Below are 22,103 nucleotides of genomic sequence, written 5' to 3' on the forward strand. Positions count from 1 at the left end.
TGTTAGAAAGCTCTCGTCAGGGGTTAGCCCAGGTCTTTATAGATGATCAAAGAGAGCATTTAGGTCCAAACAGCTGCTTGGTGTTAAATTTTGCAGCTCGATGAAATCAGAGTGACGTGATGCCAACTCTGTTTTGTCAAGCTGCAGATATTTGGCCAGCAGGATGACGGGAAAGTTGGACGCAGCGTCACCCTTTTTGCATTTCGTTGCTCGGTCTGACTGCGTGTCTTTTTTTTACCTTCAGTCCTAAACTGCTGCCGTTAGCGGCAGAGTGCTTTATCACAGGAAGCCTCACTGAGCTGTGAGTCTGTTTTAGGCCCCTCCATGCAGAGAGCAAAGGAGCTGATGGAAATCTACTGTGACACAGTTCTCTGAGCTGATTTTGGTTCGTAAAATAATCAGAATAAAACCAGCATTCCTCGAAGGAATGCTTATGGCTCGCCACATTTCATGACAAAGTTTTAAAGAAAATAGCTTGAGCTGTGAGCTGGAGATGACTTTCAGCCTGTTAAATTTAGTGAGTTATAGCTATTTTAGCTACAAAATGCAATAATCATGAGATATTTTGCTATCAAACACATGATTGCCCGCCGTTCATAGCGGGTGATGGTTATCGTGGAATTTGAAAACCAACACACATCCTTCTGGGAACAACTATTACAGCTGCTGAGTCATGCTTTTTGCTCTTTAAATCTGCAGACAGGCTTTCAGGCGAGGAGGAAATGTTGAGACAAAACGTTAAAAGATTTCTGTCTGCTTCTCCTCTCCAGATTCGTGACGACAACAAGAGGCAGCACCCTTGCCTTGTGGATTTCACCAAACTGCCTGAAACTGAAAAGAACTACAATCTGCAGATGTCCAGCGAAACACTCAAGTATGGCTGAACTGGAGGAAAAAAACTGCCTTTTCTGTGAAAATACAAAGTGAACCCTGAAATCAAACTGAGCTGTTAAAGTTAAATGAAGCAGAACACTAACTAAAGGCTAAATGTAGCAAAAAGCTACGTGCAAACTAAAAGTAGCAAAATGTCAGCTATAAGCAGCAAAAAGATAGCTAAAAGCCAAAGTATAAAAAGGATAGCTAAAAGCTAAAAGTAGCAAACAGCTAGATAAATGTTAAAAAAGCAAAATAGTCGCAAAAGGCTAGCTAAAAGCTAAAAATTGCACAAGACAAAAATAAAGCCAGTTTCCTAAAGAGAACAGTTTTTTTAAGGGATTGAAAAGATCTCAGTGTGTTTCTATGGGAAAAATATTTGTAAATATTTTGAAAAGTATAAAAATGACAAAAACAAAATGTCAGCGGACCCATTTCCTGAACGAGCTGAACATTTTAGTATATAAATGGCTAAATTAAGAGAACCTATGTTAAAGTATATGCTGGAAAGGTACTGAAAAAAAAAAACCTGTGTGAATCCTGATTCAGCATTCACACTGTAATTGAATTACTCCTTTTATCGAGCCGCTGCAGCAGCTCCCTGCTAAACGCTGAGCAGCACCAGATTAGGACAACGGTTGAAACGGCGCTTGTGATGACTTTCACCTCCAGGGAAAGTTCCTCTATTGATTTCTTGAAGGTATTGGCTCCAGAAACTATTCAACTATTCAAGCCGCCTAACTGAGTCATCTTTCTATTAAAGCATTTGGCTCCATGAAGCAATCCCCGAGTGCAGTTCAGCGTTTTAATATTGATCGAGATTTCATAAAAGTTTGAGGTGTGTTGAAAAATGCAGGTATCTCCGTGGATTATTTGTTTCTTTTTTCCTCGCCAGGACCCTGTTGGCACTTGGCTGCCATGTTGCCCAGGTTAATGTTCATGCTGAAGATGATCTAAAGAAAATCAAACTGCCTAAAGAGTAAGGCTTCAGACATGCCACTTCTTTTGAAAATCAGTCGCCTATGTTCTACGACGCCGTCTCATCTTGTGCTGTCTTCATCCTGTCCCATCTTGTTGGACCGTCCACAGCTACTTGATGTCTAATGGATATAAGCCTGCGCCGCTAGAACTCTCTGACGTGAAGCTGACTGCAGGTCAAGAGGTTCTAGTTGATAAACTGGCCGAAAACGCACACAACGTTTGGGCCAAAGACAGAATCAAACAAGGATGGACCTATGGCATCCAGCAGGTAAAACGTCGCCGTTGAGATGATTTGCCTTTTTGTTTTATTTATTTCTCTGCTCGTCAAGAAGTGGCTGAAAGCTGGATGCGTAGTTCCTAAATTGGATTGTTTTGTTGTGGCTGTGCCAGGATTTGAAGAGCAGACGTAATCCTCGCCTGGTGCCATATGCTTTACTGGACGAACGCACTAAGAAATCTAACAGAGACAGTCTGAGAGAAGCCATTAGGACCATTGTTGGATATGGATATGAAATCGATCCTCCGGACCAGGAGGGTAAGGTTCTGTTTGATTAATTAAATATAAAAAATATAAATAATCAGACCCATATACTGCATAAACAAAATAACTAAAATATAACATCTGATAAATGCTTTTTATCTGCAAACATGGCTTTTCTCAATGTTATTTACTATTACTGTGGGCAACATTTATTGTAGATTAAATATTAGTGCTGCTCTAATGGTTAGTCCTGACAGCATTGATCCGTTACAACCTGGAAACAAGGCATTGTCAGATCCTGCTGGTTCTTTGATCAGTCATTTGGTTTAAGAGCACTTGGAAATGTCTGCACATAATTTATGTATGCATCATGTTGGGTCTCTCTTCTGTTTTTTTTTTGGCTCAAGTTGTGCATGCATTAGATGGTGAGAGCATCGAGACCATCCGCTTCTTCCGCGTGGAGCAGACGTATGCTGTGAAGACGGGGAAGTGGTATTTTGAGTTTGAGATCTTAACTGGAGGTGACATGAGGGTCGGCTGGGCCAGGCCGGGATGCAGGCCCGATGTGGAGCTGGGTGCAGATGATCAAGCCTACGTCTTTGATGGATACAGGGTGAACTGCTTGTCATTTCTTTCAGCGGCCCCTACATGTTATGTAAAGCAAATGAGCAACAAACTTCAGATATGACAACCATAATGGTTTTTTTTTCCCCTCAAGGGTCGACGGTTGCATGTCGGCAGCCGCTACTTTGGACAACCTTGGAAAAAGGGCGACGTGGTGGGCTGTATGATCAATATGGAGGACAAATCCATGATTTTCACCCTGAATGGAGAGCTCCTGATCACCAGCAAGGGTTCAGAGCTTTGCTTCACCGACTTTGAAACCGAGGATGGTGAGCCCTTCAGACATGCTGATTAATTATAAACCTACTGTTTCACTAAATTTAGCATTCAGATACAGTTTTGCTAAATGTATGTATTTCAAGCTATTCATTGCTAAAAAAATGGCTGTGAATGTTTGATTATTTGTGTAATTTGAAGGTAATTTCACCTGTTTTCTCTGACGAGTAATAATTCCTCTTCAGTGAACTTTTAACCATCAAACCCACTCACACCATCCCCTCCCCTCCCTCAGGTTTTATCCCAGTCTGCAGCCTTGGCATGTCTCAGATCGGACGTATGAACCTGGGCAAAGACGCGAGCACCTTTAAGTACTACACCATGTGTGGCCTGCAGGAGGGCTTTGAGCCGTTTGCTGTCAACATGAACAGAGAGATAACCATGTGGTTCAGCAAGCGACTGCCCACCTTTTTCAACGTCCCTCAGGACCACATGCACATTGAGGTAGAGAAGTAGATTATGATTTGCAGTTGTCGTGACCGCAGAGACAATTTCTTCGAAGGATTTCCTTTTCTTCAGGTGACACGGATCGACGGGACAGTAGACAGCCCTCCCTGCCTTAAGGTCACTCATAAGACGTTTGGAACCCAGAACAGCAACAGCGACATGGTTTACTGCCGGCTGAGCATGCCTGTGGAGTTTTACTCTGCAGACAGGTTACTGGACGAGTCACTGAAACTCAGGTGCACAAGACTTCAGTCCCATTTCTCAACTTTTCACCTAAACCAGGGGTAGGCAGCCCTGGTCCCGGAGAGCCACCATCCTGCATGTTTTCTTTGTTTCCCTGCTTCAACACACCTGATTCAGTGGTTAAATGACCTCTTCATGTTCTGCAGAAGCCTGTTAATGACACACTGATTCAAATCAGGTGTGTTGGAGCAGAGGAACAAGTCAAACATGCAAGATAGTGGCCCTCCAGGACCAGGGTTGCCCACCCCTGACCTAAACGATCAAGTTCACAAACAACAGATGTTATTTCTAAATCATATTTTCATTCCTGCAGCCATCCTCCAAAAGAAGATGAAAGTATTGACTATGGAAGCATCCATACCGTAAATAAACATTACCTGTCTATGTGACACATTACTTATTCACTGCTCTTTCTACACCAACAGCAACCTTTTAATGTGTGTATTTTAATGCCTGCAGTACTACCACTCAGTGAGAGTGTTTGCTGGACAGGACCCTGCCTCCGTGTGGGTGGGCTGGGTCACTCCCGACTATCACTACTACAGCAAAAACTTCGGTCTTAGCAAGACGCAAACCGTCATCGTCACCCTGGGAGACGAGAGGGGCCGGGTCCACGAGAGGCAAGCTGCTGGCTTTTTTTAATATCCAGTGTTTATATGAGATCAGGGAATCCAATAATGAGCAGTGTCTTCAGTGAGTCGTGGCGTGGCAGTTATTTTTTTTTTTTTTGTTTTTGTTTTTCATATCCTCCCCATTTACGTTTAATTGCTGAAGAAAGCAGAATACGCATGCTGAAGGATGTTTGAATGTGTGAAGTGTGGTTAATGCATTCAGTTTTTTTACAGAAACCCAAAAACTTTATTGTTTTTTTTAGAGGGTTGAAATATTGGATTGTATAAAACTTATCAGGAAAATATTTGAAACAAACAGCTGCTTATTATATACTGTTTATGGTAAAGAAACCAGAGATGTTTATGAACATTTATAAAAGCAAAGCTGTGAATTATTTGGGCTTATTGATACAAAAGCCACTTTCTTCATTTTTACCTGCTGCTTCACTTTGTTGTCCGGTGGGTTTTTAGTCAATCAGAGTTCTGAGCTCTTCTCCTGGTTGCTTCGCTGCAGCGTTCAGAGGAGTAACTGCTACATGGTGTGTGCCGCCGACGCCGTCAGCCCCACTTCCTCTGGCCGCTCCAACTCGGACCTGGAAATCGGCTGTCTGATCGACCTGGCCACGGGCTTCGTCTCCTTCACCGCCAACGGCACCGAGCTGCCCACGGCATATCAGGTAGATAAGAAGACTGGAGCTCCAGAATCAGAAATGCAGTTAAGCACTGAGGCGTAAAGTTGACTTTGGCCGAACCTTTTTCCTCCTGTGGTAAATATATTATGTCCAGATGATTTATTTCTCCCGCTTGACTCAAAGCGCAGCCGTCCAATTCCTCCCGAAGGCAAAACATAAAACGGTGACAAGTTATTGAAATTAAGACATCTACAGTTTGCTTCAAAACTAACAGACATCAAGGCCAGTTCATTTTCTTTTGGCTGGGCACTAAAAACATTTGGCTTCAAAAGATGATTCTGAAACAACACATCTTTCTAGTTATTACCAGCATTTAGAGCAGATTCAGTGCTTAAAATAAAACATTTATAACAGTTAAAAAAACTTTTAGGTAAGCAAATTTATATGAGCAGATAAACTAGAGTAAAGTAAGTAAAACTTAATATTCATTTGCTAATTCTTGACCTTTTAATTCTCATTATGATGATGGTAGAAAAAAAATATTCAGCAGCAAAATGCAACAGTACTAATTCAGTTTTTATCCATCTTTAGCAGATTCAGGGAAATCCAAACATCTTCTGCTGCTGATCTTCAGTATTTAAGGTGTCAAATTCATGATGAGGTGTTTAAAAGATGCTGCTTCTGCTTTATTCTTCTTTTTCTGATTTATTTGCTTTATATAGAGGTTTAGTTTTTTCGAAAGAAGCAGCATCCTGGAGGGAAAAAATGGATAATTTAGTGAACTTCAACTTCACCGTACTAAACCGGATTGTTTTACTTTGTGATTTATCATCAGTGAATCAAATCCATGGCCTTAAATTATGTTGAGATCGAACATTTTAAGAGTCACAGATATTATATTGCCTTTCTTGTGGCTCTTTGTTGTTGTTTTTCAGGTGGAGCCCAACACCAAGCTCTTCCCAGCTGTTTTTGTACGCCCCACCAGTTCAAACCTCTTCCAGTTTGAATTTGTCAAGATAAAGGTTCGTTTCTCTTCATCATTCCTTTATTTTATAACAATATATTTATTTAGATTACTGCATGTGAAGAGTGCAAACATACGGAAGAGCTGTGTGAGTGTTTCTATGATTGGGTGGAAGAGGAACACAATTTGAGTGCTTTATATGTAGTTAAAAAGGGACTAAATGTATGAAAACATGTTTTGTACTACAAAGACTTTCATGACAAGAAGTAAAAATGAAATATTATTAAACTTTGCTCAAGTATTCATCAGGATCTTACTAAAACAAAAACTTTTTTAAATGCAGCTGTGTCAAAATATGAGTTTAACGAACAGCAGCAAATCCGGTGATACTCGTTCATCAGGACATTTTCTCCGATAACGTCCCCGCCTCATCGCAGGATGCCATGCCGCTGTCGTCGGCCATATTCAGAAGTGAGCAGAGGAACCCCGTGCCGCAGTGTCCGCCGAGGCTAGACGTGCAGACCATCGTGGCCGTGCTCTGGAGTCGAATGCCGAACACCTTCCTGAGTGTGGAGACGGCTCGGGTCAGCGAGCGGCACGGCTGGGTGGTCCAGTGTCTGGAGCCGCTGCAGATGATGGCTGTACACATACCTGAAGAGAACAGGTGACATAACAGACAGAACAAAACACTGGAGCAACGCAGGTGTGCGGTCGTTTTTCTGTCAAAAAAATGTTGAATGGTGCCAGGGATTTTAGCAGATATCTCCAAGGCTCTTAGTAACATAATTTAATTAATTTTCCAGTTTAATGGAGTAAATGTTGTTTTTATGTAAAATTTTAATTTACACATTTTAGCAAATTTGGTGAGATAAACCTGGTTAAACAAAGTTTATATCCAATACACAAAAGGCCCAGGAGAAGGGATTGCTACCAGTAGACATAGTGATTAATGGACTTTATTTATAAAGGCTTTTCACACCATGGTTCTGTGATTTGTCTACAGAGCTGAGCCCCTTTTCAAGTTGCCCTTAGTTGTTTTATTCATGAACCAATCAAGTCCTGCAACAATGTGTTCGTTCATCCATGAAGTCAGGATGATTGAATCAGCGTAGTGACAGCATCGCTGCACGTGTCTCCCCCCCCCCCAGCTTCACACAAATTTAGGCTGGGACTTCTTTTGTTGCAGACTGATTTAGTCTGTGTCCACATGGAAACACCATTTTTTCTAAATTATCTTTTTAGTTCTGGTTTCTAGACTTGCCTTCATCCAGGCCTGTATGCGAAAATGCACCAAAAACAGGAAACAAGGCGTGGAGCGTGCGCATAAGGCTTGCGCTGTGGGTGCTTCAGGACACCCTCAGGTCGTAGGTTAGGTTAGTGGTGGGGCTATGACATCACCATGCCGTCTACACAAAAACGCAAGGGTGACTTACTAAAATTTCTTTCTTTCTGGAGTTTATTGTCAGAAAATGTCCTTTTAGGACTCCTAAAATGCTGTGTCCATGGTTACACGGAGCTAAAACATTATAAAATGTCCTGTGTGAGTAAAACAGTGAATCGACTCCCCGGTCATCTCCTCCATGACACACAAGCAGGAGAGAAGTGTTTCAGGCCTGGACGGAAGTGCTTTCCTCAGATGTTCTCAGGTGTGTTCGTGCAGGAAATTAAATCCCAGGTGAACTCTGCTCCTCACTTTTTATAGATTTTTTTTTTCTTGTTAAGATTTCAGCACCGCCTGCCTTTAAAACTCCGCTTCATATTAGTTTTCCTTTTACTGCATGAGTGCCTTTGTGTTTTCTCCACCTTCCCATGACCTGAAAATGATCATCCTTCTGCAAACACACCTTACAGTCCAAAGTAGGCTTACAGTGAGGGAATCGAGGAGCATCTATTTCACACATCATCTCTGCAAATCTCTGAGATTTTTTTGTTTCCCTTCGAAACAAAAGGTGAAACAGGAGCAATGGGATGGTATTCTGGTGTCACCTAATTTGGTCTACAAAGACCAGCTCAAAGGCTCCCAATTACAACTTACTGATGCCATAATTATTAGCTGTTTATTCTGATTTTTGCGATTTTTAAATTCACATTTTGTTCTTTTCTACATCGTTCCTTCAGGTGTTTGGACATCCTGGAGTTATCAGAGCACGAGGACCTGAGGAAGTTCCACTACCACACTCTGAAGCTGTACTGCGCCCTGTGTGCTCTGGGAAACAACCGTGTCGCTCACGCTCTCTGCAGCCATTTAGACCAATCCCAGCTCCTCTACACCATCGACAACCAGTACCTGTCAGGCATGCTCAGAGAGGGCTTCTATGATGTCCTCATCAGGTGTGCTGCCGTCTGTTTTTTTGGTGATCAGCCTGTTTTATTTACAGACTATCTGCCAATTGGGCAAATGTTGACATTTGTATGTAAATACAGAAAAGCACGAACTGAATTGGGAAAGATGATAAATGTTGCCAATGAATGACGATAAATGCTGCTGTCAGTGAAACAAAATTAGAGTCCAAAATATAAAAAAGAATTAAATAAGCTGAGGGAAAGAACAGGTTGGTCGTGCTTTTACTCATCTGATCTACGTCTCCTTCAGTGTCAACCTCAGTGCCATTAACTGCCAAAGTGATGGAGCGATACACAAACTCAGCATTCACCGCTGTCCAATAAATCATAAGAATGTGTTTTAGATGTGTTTCTGCTGCCAGCTCACATCCCTTGTAACTGAATCGCTTATTTTTTTTATTTTATATATATATACATAATACCATTTCACACACAACCCTAGTTCTGAAAAAGCTGAATGAAAAAAATAACGTAATTTTGAATCTTATGGCAGCAACACCTCTCAAAGAAGTTGAGACGGGGGCAACAAAAGGCTGTGAAATTAAGTGGTATGAGTTTTAAAATGGCAAATGCTCCCATCTGGATTGTTGCTTTTTCAGAGGAGGTCTTGCATATTTCAGCAGACTGCATCCATCAGAGTCCAGCAGCTGAACTGACCTGACCTGCCTGCAGTCCAGACAAATAATCCACCAAAGACACTCTTTTTTTGTCTCCCTCAGTGTTTTCAGAAAAGTTAACTGATTGACGGTTTTATTTCTGAAGTTTAAGCCACAATAGTTAAAGAACCCAGTAAGTCTGCTGAATCATATTTATAGATGAATATCCCTGTCACATCTCTCAGACATATTACAGTAATCTAAAGGAGGAGGTTGTAGAATTCTTACTAATAGCACATTTAAATCACTCGGGGGACGTTTGAGGTAAATGAAGATACAGAAGTCTGAATTGTCTTGAGATATGTGCAATAATTGAGCTAATTCTTCTTGTTTCCAGCATTCATCTAGAGACGGCAAAGGAGGCGCGCCTGATGATGAACAATGAGTTCATTATCCCTGTGACGGATGAAACTCGTTCCATCAAGCTCTTCCCCGATGAGTCCAAACGCCACTCACTGCCCGGCGTGGGCCTGAGCACCTCCCTTACGCCTCGGGTCAACTTCTCCCCCGTCGGCATCATCAACACCAAACGCCAGCAGTTCCTCCACAGCCCCCAGATCCCGCTGGGCGTCCTGAAGGAGAAAGCCATCAGCATGCTGACCGAAGCTGTGCAGGGAGGCGGCTCCCACATCCGAGACCCGGTGGGCGGGAGCTTGGAGTATCAGTTCGTCCCCATCCTGAAGCTCATCGGAACGCTGCTCATCATGGGGGTTCTGAGCAGCGACGAGGTGAGGCTGATCCTCCTCCTCATCGAGCCCAACGTGTTCGGGGAGGCGAAGGAGGGCGAGGAGGCGAAGGGGGACGAGGTGGCTGTGGTCGGGGAGAAGGAGGAGGTGAGCAAGAACGAGGAGAAAGCTGTGGAGGCGGGAGAGGAGGAGACCAAGGAGGGGAAACCGCCGACAAAAAGTCTGCTGGAGAAGTCGCTGCCGGAGTCTGTCAAACGCCAGGTGATGAAAAGCAGCAGTAAAAAAATGCACAAACACATTTCATTTCAATATAGAAGAGTGATGATTGAAAATAAATCCATAAAACTGACTCCATCAGTTTCTCCTTTAGGGTTTTAATAGTGTGAATGCTGACTCAGCATGTTTTCCTGCTTTTTTTATTTCAGTACATTTTTGCCATCTAACTACTTCTGCATATTTATATATCAAAATGTTCAGCTCATACAGGAGATGGGTGTGGCAACATTTGGGTTTTTTAACTTACTCTTCATATATATATTCAAAGCATATTTGTTATTTATTTATAAATTACTTTATTACTATTATTTACAAGTATTTTCCTCAAACAAATACATTGAGATCTCTTTAATTCCTTAAAAAAATAAAACCTATTCTTTTTAAAATTTGCTGCAGTTTTTGTCTTCTTGTGGTACTTGAAGTTTTTAGCTGCCAGTTTGCTTCTTGTAGCTTTTAGCTTACAGCTAGCCTTTTGCTACTTTTACCTAGTGTTTCACTTTAGTTTTAGCTTCTTCATTCAACACTGCATTTCTCTTGGTAAATTATATTCCATTTGGCTCATTTGGTCCAATAATTTCTCATTTAACAGCTTTTTGCTCTGCTTTTATGACTTGTTTTGAGAAATGATTGTATGAGAAAACTAATATACCTGTCAGACACAAATGCAATGAGTTCCTGAAATCAGACACCATCACTTTAATAAAAATATTTCATTATTCTGTTTCTGTTCCAGATGTGCGAGCTGCTGCATTACTTCTGCGACTGTGAGCTGAAGCACCGCATCGAAGCCATCGTCTCTTTCTCCGACAGGTTCGTCTCCAAGCTGCAGTTTAATCAGAAGTTCCGCTACAACGAGCTGATGCTGGCTCTCAACATGTCCGCCGCCGTCACGGCCAAGAAGACCAAGGAGTTCCGCTCGCCACCTCACGAGCAGGTGATCCAGTCGCTGTGTTACTCACATCCATTTGCATCCGTGTCAGAAATAAAACCCAACAAGTAGGAGGTGCAGCTTTCTGCTGAATTGAACAGAAATCGAGCTGTGGAGCTGAACGCCTGGCATTTAGGAGGAAGTTGTTGTTCCTGGTCCCAAAAATGGGGAATATATGTTGTTTCCTGTTCAACCTTTTCAGTTTGAGGTTTGAAGGTGAAGATGTGTTTTAAAAGATGGTAGAAATATCATTAAAATGCTTAAAACAAACTTAGGTGTATATAAAAATCAGCTGTTCACCTAAATGTTTTGTTTTTCTTCTTTTCTGTATAATTCTGTATAATCTGTAACTGGGAAAAGGTAATTGATATTTATATACGAATGATTTGACATAATACATCTAAAACCAAGGTTAATTTATGTAATTTTAATAAATATTGATCGTGATCGGCCCTTGGCTAGGACCAAATTTTTAATTTGCGTCACTGGGTTTGACACCCCTGCTCTAAGGGTTAATCAGTTGTAGATGTCCATCCAGGGATTACTTTGAGAGTTTCATTAAAATCCATTTCAGCAGCTCATGAGATATTTTGCTAACAGACAGTTGACTATAATAGTTAGTGGCAAAGTTTGCTGTTTTGTCTTCAGCAGCGTCTAATAATCATGTTTGAACAGAGAAATGTCTAAAATAAGCAGACCAGAGATGGAAAACACTGCAGTAGGAGATTGATTAGTTATTCTTTAAGCTCTTCACTGTTTCTGTTTAGATCTTTCTGTTGTTTTTGTGTTGTTTAGATGCACAATCTGCAGCATGTTCAGACAGAGCCAAGGGTTTTAGATAGACATGGACAGATTAATTAGTGCTATAATTACCATCATTAAGGCTTCAGACTCCCTCTGTCAGAAAAAGCTTTGGACAATCCCTCTGCTGACGAAGATGAAACCCACGTCCGATTTTAAAACCTCCACTGTTCTCCGTCGTCTTTCGCTCATTTCTTTCTCTGTCTCTTCAAACCTTCTCTTCTCTTTTTTTTTTTAAACATTCCCCTCTTTATGTTTGTCTAACCTCGCTGCACGGTTTGTTTCCCGCAGATCAATATTCTGCTAAACTTTGACGCGGGGGAAGACTGTCCCTGTCCAGAGGAGACCCAGGAGGAGCTCAAGTCCTTCCATGAAGAATTACGGCTCCACTGTGGTAGAGTCCAGCTGCTTGCTCACTAGATCCTGCTACACACATTCTGTGAATTTCAGTGAAAATAAAAGCCGAAATGTCAGTTTCACACTATTTGATTTTGGTCCAGCTTGTTTATTCTTGATTTATTTTAACAAATCAGCATGAACTTTTTTTTATTTTCAGGATCTGACTTACCTTTATTTGGCTTTTTTACATTGATGCACAGTATTTGGCATGTTTCGTTCACATTAAGCTGACAGAAATGTGTTTGCTCCTGCAGGAATCCCAGTGGAGGAGGAGGAGGAGGAGCAGGACACTTCCATCAAGGGCCGTCTCCTGGCTCTGCTCTACAAGATTAAAGGTCCACCTCAGAAGACAGAAGAGGAGCCCAAAGAGACGGAACAGGCCGCTCCAAGTAAGTGTCCAAAACCACAGAGGAGAAAAATGTTCTAATCAACTGAAAATGGACCCCTCTCTGAACCCTGTCTTAAATTCTTCCTTCAGCTTCTTTCACTCCGAACAAAAAAAAATCACAAATTGTGCTTCTTTTTATTACAGGAAACCGTCCAGCTCAGGTTTTATCTGCTTCATTTTTCACTGCGGACAGTAAACGTTCGACACGGGCGGAATAAGCTGTTTGTCTTTGTTTGCAAGTGTGAAACAAAAAGATAATCGTTTATCTTGCACACGGTGTGTGGAGCACATATTAGATTTATGTGATTTATGTTGTAAATTATGTGCCGCTCTGCAGAAATACCTCATCAAACAAAGACTCTGAGTGGAAGGACTTGAAGTGACATTCAGAAATAAAATAAATAAAAGCAAAGTTTTTTTTCATAGTTGTTTGTTGTGATGGAAAAGCAAATCTTTTATAGCTGAGTGGTTAAAATAAAGAAGCTTATTCTCATGATTAATGATGAACAAGAACAAACTTCTGAAGTTATCAGTTTCTGTCTTTATCTTTAATCGAGACGCTCCTCAGTAAAACAGAAAAGAAGATTAAGTGGTTGAGAGGTGGTTTAAACAACCCCAGTCCTGAAAAGGTTTGGATGTTGTGTAAAATGTAAATTAAAAACAACATTCAAGGATTTGCATTTTCGTAAACCCTTAAAAACCCAAAAGTTAAAATGAGAAATTGCACCTTTCTTTTGGAAAAAAACTAAGATAATTACAGGTAGAAGGAAAGTTTCATGAATTCATCTTTCATCTTAGTGGTCGTGGCGGATTTTGATGTGAATATGGCTTTTTTTTTTTTAAATTTAATGAATCCCATTTGTCATTAAACGCACCACACTGACATTACAAACCGTTGAAAGATTAGTTAATCATAATAATCATAAATAAAACATTTTTCAGCGTTTCTCGTCAGCTCCGGGTCCAACGGTTCACTGCTGTTCACTGAAATCGTGGCTTTGTTTGATTCCAGTTAATAAAAAACTAATGCTGAGTCTCTCTAAGGCTGCTTGCTATGAATTTTAACGCTTTACTCTTATCTGACAGGAGGGAACACACATTAAATGGTGTCATAAATGACGAATGAAGTGATTTTAGGTGACAAGCCTTCACTTTTTATATTTTGTTGTCAGGTTTGCATTTAAGACTTTACATTTTGTTGTATGGTTTGAAAAACAGACAATCAAAACTCTGAGGCATTTTTCTCAAACTTACTGCTTTATTCTTTATTAATATAATCAGAAAACCTTTGAACAAGGAGCTTTTGCAAATCTTGTGTGAAGAGGATACAGTAAAGTCTATAATCTCCTGATTTTATCTGTCTGATAATATGACTTTGTTTCACCCTCTTAGGTTTTCAAGGACTCAGTAGCTTCTATGGTTTAAATGTCAGATCTTAATCTTATAACTGAATATCACAAGAGGTTATTTATTTGAAGATGGTGTTTGGAGCCCGATGTCACTGAGCCTTATTTCAGATATAATATAACGAGTGTTGTTGTGATTAAGAAAGATTGCATCGTGTGTTTGAGGAGCTCTGGAACGGAGAACTTCTGATAAATGACCCCGAGCTGACAGAGTGTGGTCGTTTTGCAGATTAGCTTGCAGAGCGTGTAGTTTTAGAGTGTCTACCTCCCCCGTGAGCCTCGCTGTGAGGCGACGCAGAGCAGATCTTCACCTTCAGCGCAGCCGGCTCCTCGCCTCGCTCGCCACGCTCGCCTCTCATCAGGATTCTGTGTGAACACGAGCCTTTGTTTGCTACAGATGTTGTGCGATGCAACTTAAACACTCAAAGTTCACCGAGGTTTAACGGCGTGATCACTCCGAGCCGAGCAGCATTTAGCTTCAGCTCAGAGAGTTTGTCTGTGGTCGTGTCTGCGAGATGAAACTTTAATGAGACCTTAAGTCTGAGTTTCAAAGACAAACTGGACTTTACAGCTTCTATCAAATCTGTCTCAGTTTAATGACACAACCCTCAAGTCGTTCTGTTTTGTTGGGTTCTAAATGTGGATAAAATCCAGGAGGTGGATCCATTTTAGAAATTCTGAACTCTTAATTCTTAAAATCAACTTTATCTGAATTATTTATATTAAACTATGATAGAAAATGTGAAGTTGTCCATTTTGACAAATGGAATTTATTTAAACTGAGTTATGTGTCTTGTAAAGAGAGATAAGCAAAGTGAGCTACTAAAGATTTTAAATGCAGGAAATGCAACATTTAAAAATGTCTTTATTATGCGATTTCTGCATTCAAACACCTCCAGCTTCTGAGGTTTAAATTTGATGCTTTTATTTATGATGAAAAGAAAGTTCATGCAAATTCAAACTTTTAATTTGTTTTGAATTTATGCTCATCTGAGAGATGTCTGAGTCACTAATAAGTTTATTAATGATCGTCAATAAGCTTCCAATGAAATACGGTTTTGGAAGCAAAGTTGTTTTTAAGGGAATATTTCCTGCAAGCTCTCATCAGTAGTTTTTAATTCTGATTATTTGCTTATTTCTGCCAGATCTGTCTGTGGTGAAGGATTAAAAAAAACAACTTTTAGTAGGAACATGACAGCCCTTACTCGAATACAACCCCAATTCCAAAAAAAAAAAAAAAAAACAGAATGCAGTTATTTGCAAATCTCCAACAATTTGTACCATTTTTAGGAAGGGGGGACATTTTATGGCAACAACACATCTCAAAATAGTTGGAACAGGGGCAACAAAACGCTGTAAAAGAAAGTGATGTGAATAAGAAACAGCAGGAAGACATTTTGTAACGAATTAGGTTAATTGGAAACGGGTCGGTTATAAAAAAGAGCAACATGAAGAGGTTGAATCTAACAAAAATCTGTGCCTAAAAATAGTGCATCTATTCCAGCAGCATGGCTTTTTATTAGAAGAGTTCGGGTGCTGAGCTGACCTGCCTGCAGTCCAGACTTTTCACCAAATGGTGAAAATCCTCCATCAGACAAGAACGGGACAACATTCCCTCCAAAACCCCCAGCAGCTGCTGTCCTCAGGTCCTGGATGGTTACAGACGGATGTTTAAAGAAGAGGAGATGGTGAACATCGTAAACATGATCCCTGTCCCTTCTTTCTGAAGAAGTGTTGCTGCAATTACATTCAAAATGATCTTACATGATGTGTTTTCCATGTTCCATTGTGAATAGGTTTGGAAATCATTGCATTCTGTTTGTGTTTACATTTTACACAATGTCCCGACCTTCTTGGAACAAGAGGTTGTACAAAAGCTGCAGGATTTTTGTCAAATTTTGCAATAAGTAATACCCGAGTCATTGCTTAGTGTTGTTTGCCTGACAGCAACAAGCTGCTAACGTTGAGCACAGTTTTTATGCCAGCACTCATTTATTTCTGCATTTCTTCTTTAGCCAACCTGAAGGAGCTGATTTCCCAGACCATAACCAGCTGGGCTCAGGAGTCCCATATCCAGGACCCGGAGCTGGTCAGAGTGATGTTCAGCCTGCTGAGGAGGCAGTACGACGGCATCGGCGAGCTGCTGCGGGCCATGAAGAAATCCTACACCATCAGCGCCGCGTCCGTGCAGGATGCTATTAACCTGCTGGCCTCTCTGGGTCAAATCAGGTCTCTGCTCTCCGTTCGGATGGGCAAAGAGGAGGAGAAGCTCATGATAGATGGACTCGGGTAAGAGAACCAGTTTCTCTAAATGCAGTGAAAGTTCTTTGTTTTATAAACAGAAATATTAAACCCCCATCAGACGCTGTTACAGTAACATTTCCAGATTAAGTATCGAACTGCAGTGCTGTGACGTGACTTATTCGTTTCCTGTGTTTTTAAGGGACATCATGAACAATAAAGTTTTCTACCAGCATCCCAATCTGATGAGGGTTCTGGGCATGCACGAGACCGTCATGGAGGTCATGGTCAATGTTCTGGGAGGAGACAAGTCCCAGGTAGAACAACATTTGGGTCGAATCTCTCTAAAACTCACCGAAAATAATCCAAAAATGCATCAGATTTCACCCCATGAGGCCATTTATAAGAACACTTTAAAATATTTGCAGCTCCTGCATAATAAAACTGTCTGTTTTAAAGTAGTTTTTAAAAGGTTGCTTATTTTATTTTCCTATCAGTCAGCTGCATGACGTTACAGCTACAAAATACACAGTAGAACTGCCCTTTAAAGATGTTTCAGCGACCAGTTGGTTATAATTTAAAATTAGTGCCAAACAGCTGGATGGATAATATTACTCAGTTGTTTTTCCCTTCATCTGAAGCTGTCTTTGCCCAAATGTCAAATACAATTAATTTCAAGGATGTAGAATAGACAGGAAGAAGCTTTTTGCCACATTTAAAAATGTGAACAGGCAGACGTTTAGTTTAATGTTGAACAATGAACAATGTTCCTTTTTTTTAATCTTATTTCAGCCAGAATCAAAACCGACGGGTTCTGATGTTTACATTTACTTTAATCATAGCACCAAATTATGAAATATGTTGTTTTAATTGGTGATCAGAGGCTCAAAAACACTCGAGTCTTGAGTTCTTGTCTTTACGAAACTTAAGTGAATAATAAAATGAAATGCTTATTAGATGATTTACGGCTGAAGCAGATTTTATTCTAAGACATTAAGGTTGGCCAAGAGCAACAACCTAATACCCTGACAAAGCTCAGGGGTAACGGGGAGGGCAAAGGAGGCAGAGGAGGCGTCGAAGAGCCCGTTGGGATTAAATGCCAGAGTGAAGCATGAATTCAGACAGACAGGCCTCAGGGAGACTTTAAACCCCTGATGACGAACACTAAGCGCCTCATCACGGTTTCAGATAAATTCCTGTCTGCCACTCGATACGCGCTCTGCTCCGACTGTGGCCATATAAAGCTCAGCTGCAGGTTTGTAATGTTTACTTTATGATTATCTCTGATGACGCCCGTAATGTCACATGTTGAATTACTGGCTTTAAACGAGGATTAGCTCATCATAGATTTTATCACACAATCTTATTGGTTGATAAAGAAAAAGACTTCACGAAAGCAAACAGTAGATCTAATTACACATCTAACATTAGAATCAAACAAAAGATGCCTTTTGCCTTTAAAAACTGACAAATTACATATAAAACAGGAAGCATTTAGCATCACTGGGAAGTTGTCAGTTAGTTGATAAGATTTTCTGAGAGGTGCAGGTTTTAGGAGTTCGATAATTTACTCTCCATTTCTCACATGAAGACGTTTTAATTTGCTGCTTTATTCTCAAACTTAAAACTCAGAAGAAATGCTAACAGACAGACAACAGCGTTAAAGCTAAAAATGTTTTTTCAGTTGTTGTGTTTTGAGCAGAATAAAAGCTAATTGTCATCGGGTAAAATTTTAAATAATTTTTCAAAAGATGAAATAGGTTTTACTTTACAACTTTCAGATGATAAAACTGGGTTATTGTGTTAATTCTGATACTGTCAGCAGTTTTAATCTTTCATGAATCATTCTGGAGACAAGTGTTATGACTTTTGTTATTCATATCTTGGATAGTTTTTAAAATATTTAACTTTTTGGTTTCATTGAAGTGAATGGGGATTTTTTTGCTTAGCTAATTTTAGGTGTTAGTAAATGTTGTTTTAATTAGGTTTTAGCTACAGTTTTGCTTCGAGTTTTTTGCCACAGTTCTGCTAACATTTGCTTGTAGCTACAATTTTGCCAAATATAGTTTTTAGCTGTTTTGTAGTCTTTAGCTTTTAGCTTTTGTAATGATAGCTTTTAGCAACAAGTTTGCTTATTTGATATTTTGGCAACTTTTTTGCTAGTTTTAGGTCTTACTAAAGGGTTATAATTTAATCTTTTAGCTACATTTTAGCTAATTTTCTTGATAGTTTTATAGTTTAATTACGGTTTTAGTGGTTTGAGCTTTTAGCTACTGTTCTGCTCAGTCTAATTTTGAATTATTTTGCTGATTTTAGCTCCTGTTCTACTTGGTTTACAGTTCAGTTTTAGCTTTTCTAACGACGTTCAGGAGTCTTCAGCTCTTCACGTTGTTCTTGTTGAAACGTGTGCTCTCCTTGATTAAATAAACTTGAATGAATGAATGAAAACTTCTCACTCTTCATCTTTTTCCCCCTCCCCGCAGGAAATTGCCTTCCCCAAGATGGTGGCCAGCTGTTGTCGTTTCTTGTGCTATTTCTGTCGTATCAGCCGTCAGAACCAGAAAGCCATGTTTGACCACCTGAGCTACCTGCTGGAGAACAGCAGCGTCGGACTGGGTGAGTGATCCGTCACACGGAACGATCTGCTCTCCCAGCATCCGCTGACGGTCGCAGCGCTTTTACAGTCAGAGGAATACGGGTGTAAAATACAAAAAATACAAAGGTGAAGAGAGCAAAAGCTGGTTTAAAAACATTGAGTTGGAGAACTTGATTTAGAAATTACAGATGAGCAGTGGCTACGAATGTGGAAGGTTCATCATTCAACAACTAATTCATGAATCTGGAGGGAATTGCATGGAAAAATCAGATTCACTTTTTTATCACACCAAAATTAAAAAGTAAACAATCTCAAAGTTATCAAAAATGTTGGCGAGGATGTGGATCCATCAATGTAAACCATTCACACATCTTCTGGAAATGTAATAAAATAACTATGTTTTGGAAAATAATATCTATTGAATTGCAGAAGGTGCTAGGGTATGAATTACCAGGAACCTGCTTGGATCTATGTCTTGGTAGAGTTTAAAAAAAAAACTATGACCACTCCTGACGACTACCTGATCAAAATACTGCTGGTAGCAGCCAAGAAAGCAATCACCAAGAACGGGGGAAAGGAAACAACGCCAACTAGAGCTCAATGGATAACAATCATAAAAGAAATATATTTAATGGAAACATTGACGCACATGCTGAGACTACAAGAAGCACAATTGTGGGGAAAATGGGAAAAATGGACCCTTTATATGCTTCAAATATGGAATGAGAACAAAATAAAAAATAACAAATAAAACATATATACCAATATTGTAAAATTGTCAAATCATATTAATAGGCGGCTCTCTGTTCTTCGTTCTTCCTTTTTTTTTTTCTTTTGTTCATTTACTGTTCTATATATGTGTTAAAAAACACCAATAAAGATTTGAGTGAAAAAAACAAAACATTGAGTTGGTTTAAAGGTTGACTTGACATTTAGAATTTCTTCCTCGAGGATTTGCAGCACTTCAGTGTCCAAAAATGCCCTTTAGCTGCTTCCAAAACGGAAGAAAATGTGCTCAGGAACCAGTCGTTGCCCCTGTTTGGAAATTCTTTTCAGCTAATCAAAGTTAAAACGCCGCTGAGGAGGAACCAGGCTGTGACTCAACATGTGAAGGAAAAAGGGGGCAAAGAGGCAGACGGCAGGTGGAGTGAGGAGAACGTGAGCCAGGCCTGATTGGTCCGGCAGGTCTGATGAGTCGCTGCTGCTGCTGAAGCACCTGGTCTGATGGAGGCCCGGTCCCAACACTCGCCGTACGCCCTCTGCCCCTCTATGAAGCGTGTACTCAGTCAAAACGCACAGAAGGGTTCGTGTTTGCAGGTTACAAGCATGCAGACTTTGGAGAATTTGGACAGTACAGGTTACATCATCGACTTACGCCACTGCATTATAACTGTGACATCCAACATGGCCGACCGGTCGCTGTTTTGGTATTTTAAGAAGATGCCAGTACTATTTTAAAAGTACAGTTTAGGTATTTTAGTTTTCCAAAGTCATTGCAGGAGATATTTGGCTGTTCAAATGTGTTTTGTTCTGACTTGTTGAACACGGAGCAAAGTTTGATGGTATTCACACCTGTACATCAGAGTGAAACAAGAATTATTTCAATACTTTACATTTAAAAACTGTTTTTTTTCGTGACAGACGCAGCTCACTCTGTCACCGCCGCCATATTTCTGCCATTTTAATTCAAAACCCTTTCATTATCAATAAAGATAATAAAAAACGCCACATTCTGCGATGAATTGTGGGTAAATGCTTCGCCGAAGTCCGTCTGGATGCGGGCTTAGCCGAAGGCCTAATGCAGGACACAAAGGGGGCGGGGCTCAAACCCTTCAACACGCATTTGAAGGACACGAGGGTAATCTGCAGTTCATCTCTCACTACAAAAAATACCAAACATCTGTAATTATAGATGTGAACAGGGGGCGTTTAAATTAAAATGACTGAAATTCACGTTTCGACCACACAACACTGGGTTTTAGACCAATGATTCCCAAAGTTGGGGTCGGGACCCCAATGTGGGTCACCCAACACCAATCAGGGGTCCTTAGATAATCTCCAGATATCAAGTTACAATTAAAAACCCAGTTTTTATGATATATTTACACCCTAATTGTTACAGAGAATTGATATACAAGTCATTTAATGATTTAAAAATTAGCAAAATGGATGCTAAGGCTGTTTGTGTTGTCATTATTCCCTTTTTTAATAGGATCATTGGAACTTTTGGATATTTAAACAGCCAACAGATGAGGTCACACACCTTTGTCACTGTTATTTTATGGGTCGGAAGCTGAAAAGTTTGTGAACCGCTGTTTTAGACAACACTGGGGTTCTGTTTGTGCAGAACTTTGTTATTTATAGTAAATCAATCTGTAGATGCAGCTGTTCTGCTTCTGCGTCCTGAAGATTCAACATTTTAAACCTGCAGCAAACAGCTGTCAGGTTTATCTTGATAAATGAGAGCACATCTTGTGTGTTTTTACCCCACTCCCGTGTTAATGCACGTGAATCCCTGCTCTGCACTCTAAAGTGATTAAACGTCCACATTTTGCTCTGCTGAACAATCTTTACGGAACAAACCTTCCAGAAAAAAACCAGGAGAAAAAGTTTCTCTGCTTCGTTCTGAGACAGAGACGGATGAGCTGCCTGAAGGAGTCCAAACCAAGCTTCACTTCAGGATCTTTTTCTGTTTTTTTATTAAGATGTTGCTGATGTCTGACACCCAGTGGTTTTATAAAGTTATACAATGAAACTTTTAAAGAAATCAGCTCAAACTTGTATTTACAACTATTTAAGAAAAATCACAACCCTTAATATCTAGATATCTGACTCGAGTTGTACTCATTGTTTGATTTTTAGAAAAGCCTTTTTATTTATGTTTAAATTATTAGTTTTATTAGTCAGATCTGTATACTTAAATATTTGGTCTTTTTTTGTGTGAAAAGTTCATCTGAAATAAAAACAGAAAAAAGGTTAAAAACAGTTTAATCAAGCAGTCAATAAGTTAAATAGTCAATAAATTAAAGTAATAATTTCAGATTTATTTCCTTGCCTGTTAATAATAAAATACAGAATTCCACAATAAAAAGACCAGTTTCTGTGTGTTTAACAAAAACCTAATCTGGTCTGTTAATTTCATAGAATTATGGAGATAAACTTTTATATTTATTATTTTGTTTTCCTTTAGTATCATTTTTTAATTATCTGTCACCTTTGGTTTTTGTTTTACTACGTTTAGCTTTTAGCCA

At 40.0% G+C, this 22,103-nt stretch overlaps 1 protein-coding gene across 4 annotated transcripts in view; it reads left to right on the forward strand.

Annotated features, from left to right (window-relative positions):
- Window positions 1-22,103, forward strand: part of ryr3 (ryanodine receptor 3) — a 105,579-nt gene that overhangs the window by 46,914 nt on the left and 36,562 nt on the right. For all 4 annotated transcript variants that reach the window (XM_017411853.3, XM_017411854.3, XM_017411855.3 and 1 more), the window contains 21 exons: window positions 771-874; window positions 1,769-1,852; window positions 1,963-2,122; window positions 2,245-2,389; window positions 2,743-2,948; window positions 3,054-3,228; window positions 3,471-3,679; window positions 3,755-3,918; window positions 4,239-4,287; window positions 4,385-4,545; window positions 5,051-5,213; window positions 6,104-6,190; window positions 6,570-6,796; window positions 8,251-8,463; window positions 9,469-10,078; window positions 10,827-11,027; window positions 12,114-12,216; window positions 12,476-12,610; window positions 16,031-16,304; window positions 16,459-16,573; window positions 18,740-18,872. In XM_017411853.3, coding sequence (XP_017267342.1) covers window positions 771-874; window positions 1,769-1,852; window positions 1,963-2,122; window positions 2,245-2,389; window positions 2,743-2,948; window positions 3,054-3,228; window positions 3,471-3,679; window positions 3,755-3,918; window positions 4,239-4,287; window positions 4,385-4,545; window positions 5,051-5,213; window positions 6,104-6,190; window positions 6,570-6,796; window positions 8,251-8,463; window positions 9,469-10,078; window positions 10,827-11,027; window positions 12,114-12,216; window positions 12,476-12,610; window positions 16,031-16,304; window positions 16,459-16,573; window positions 18,740-18,872 — 3,718 coding nt within the window. The remainder of the gene's footprint in view (window positions 1-770; window positions 875-1,768; window positions 1,853-1,962; window positions 2,123-2,244; window positions 2,390-2,742; window positions 2,949-3,053; window positions 3,229-3,470; window positions 3,680-3,754; window positions 3,919-4,238; window positions 4,288-4,384; window positions 4,546-5,050; window positions 5,214-6,103; window positions 6,191-6,569; window positions 6,797-8,250; window positions 8,464-9,468; window positions 10,079-10,826; window positions 11,028-12,113; window positions 12,217-12,475; window positions 12,611-16,030; window positions 16,305-16,458; window positions 16,574-18,739; window positions 18,873-22,103) is intronic.

The sequence above is a fragment of the Kryptolebias marmoratus genome, linkage group LG19 (assembly GCF_001649575.2).
Source record: "Kryptolebias marmoratus isolate JLee-2015 linkage group LG19, ASM164957v2, whole genome shotgun sequence".
Taxonomy (NCBI): domain Eukaryota; kingdom Metazoa; phylum Chordata; class Actinopteri; order Cyprinodontiformes; family Rivulidae; genus Kryptolebias; species Kryptolebias marmoratus.